The sequence below is a fragment of the Oxyura jamaicensis genome, unplaced genomic scaffold (genome assembly GCF_011077185.1).
Source record: "Oxyura jamaicensis isolate SHBP4307 breed ruddy duck unplaced genomic scaffold, BPBGC_Ojam_1.0 oxyUn_random_OJ69890, whole genome shotgun sequence".
NCBI lineage: Eukaryota > Metazoa > Chordata > Aves > Anseriformes > Anatidae > Oxyura > Oxyura jamaicensis.
The window spans coordinates 1-1,044 of record NW_023309636.1 but is presented as its reverse complement, the minus strand read 5'-3'; the positions used below and the strand labels follow the sequence as shown (position 1 = coordinate 1,044).

The 1,044-nt window shown below is 71.6% G+C and overlaps 1 protein-coding gene across 1 annotated transcript; it reads right to left on the bottom strand.

The window, feature by feature from the left end:
- Positions 1–250: 250 nt before the first annotated feature.
- On the bottom strand, positions 251–950 carry LOC118159356 (tensin-2-like; the record flags this gene model as incomplete). The annotated part of the gene is made up of 2 exons (XM_035313948.1): positions 251–472; positions 901–950. Coding segments are annotated over 2 exons (272 nt in total), but the record flags the coding sequence as incomplete, so codon positions are not given.
- Between the last annotated feature and the right edge of the window lie 94 nt (positions 951–1,044).

The following is a 1,044-nucleotide window of genomic DNA, read 5'->3' as shown; positions in this document are numbered from 1 at the left end:
CCCCATGCCCCATCCCCGACCACCCCATCGCCAATCACCCCCATCACCCTGTGCCCTGTACCCAAGCACCCTGTCCCCAGTAGCCCCGTGCCTGTCCCCAAGCACCCTGACCACCTCACGTCCTGTCCCTGACCACCCCATCCCCGACCACTCTGTCCCCAAGCACCCCGTCCCCAAGCACCCTGACCACCCTGAGCACCCCATGTCCTGTCCCCAAGCAGCCCTTGCCTGTGTCCCCAAGCACCCTGACCCCGAGCACCCCGAGCACCCCGGCCCCCCCACGCGGTGCCCGCGCCGTACGGCGTAGCGCTCGCGGTGCCTGGAGCGCAGCATCTGGGCCACGTCGCGCAGGTGCCCGCGGAGGCGCCGCTCGTCCAGCGCCGGGGGGAAGCTGAGCGCCAGCACCCGCTCGGTCACGTAGCTCAGGTCCAGCTCCGCTGCGCGCTCCAGCACCGCTGCCACGCTCAGGCTCCTGGGGACACGGCGTGGGGACGGCACCAGGGTGGCACCCGTGGGGATATGGTATGGCGACGGTGTGGGGACAGCGCCCATGGGGACGGCGCCGGGGGGGGCACCCGTGGGGACACGGCGTGAGGACAGGGAGTGGGGACGTGGCGTGGGGACAGTGCCTATGGGGATGGCACCCACAGGGGCGTGGCGTGGGGACATAGTGTGGGGACAGGGCACAGGGACAGCGAGGGGACACTGCCCATGGGGACACAGCATGGGGATGCCATGGGGACATGCAGTGGGGATGGCACCCACAGGGACACGGCATGGGGACAGCACCCATGGGGACACCACCCGTGGGGACACAGAGCGGGGACAGAGTGTGGGGATGTGGGTCAGCGCCCCCCTTGGGGTCATGGCTCCCCCACCCCCCCACCCCCCGGGCCCTACCTGGGCAGGGTGCTGTGCTGCCGGGTGCTGCTCAGGGACTTGGTGGAGCCCTGGGGGACAGGGGGCGGACTCATGGGGGTGGGGGGGACACGTCCCTGTCCCCGTCCCCACCCCTGTCCCCCTCCCATCCCTTGGGGCTGGGGG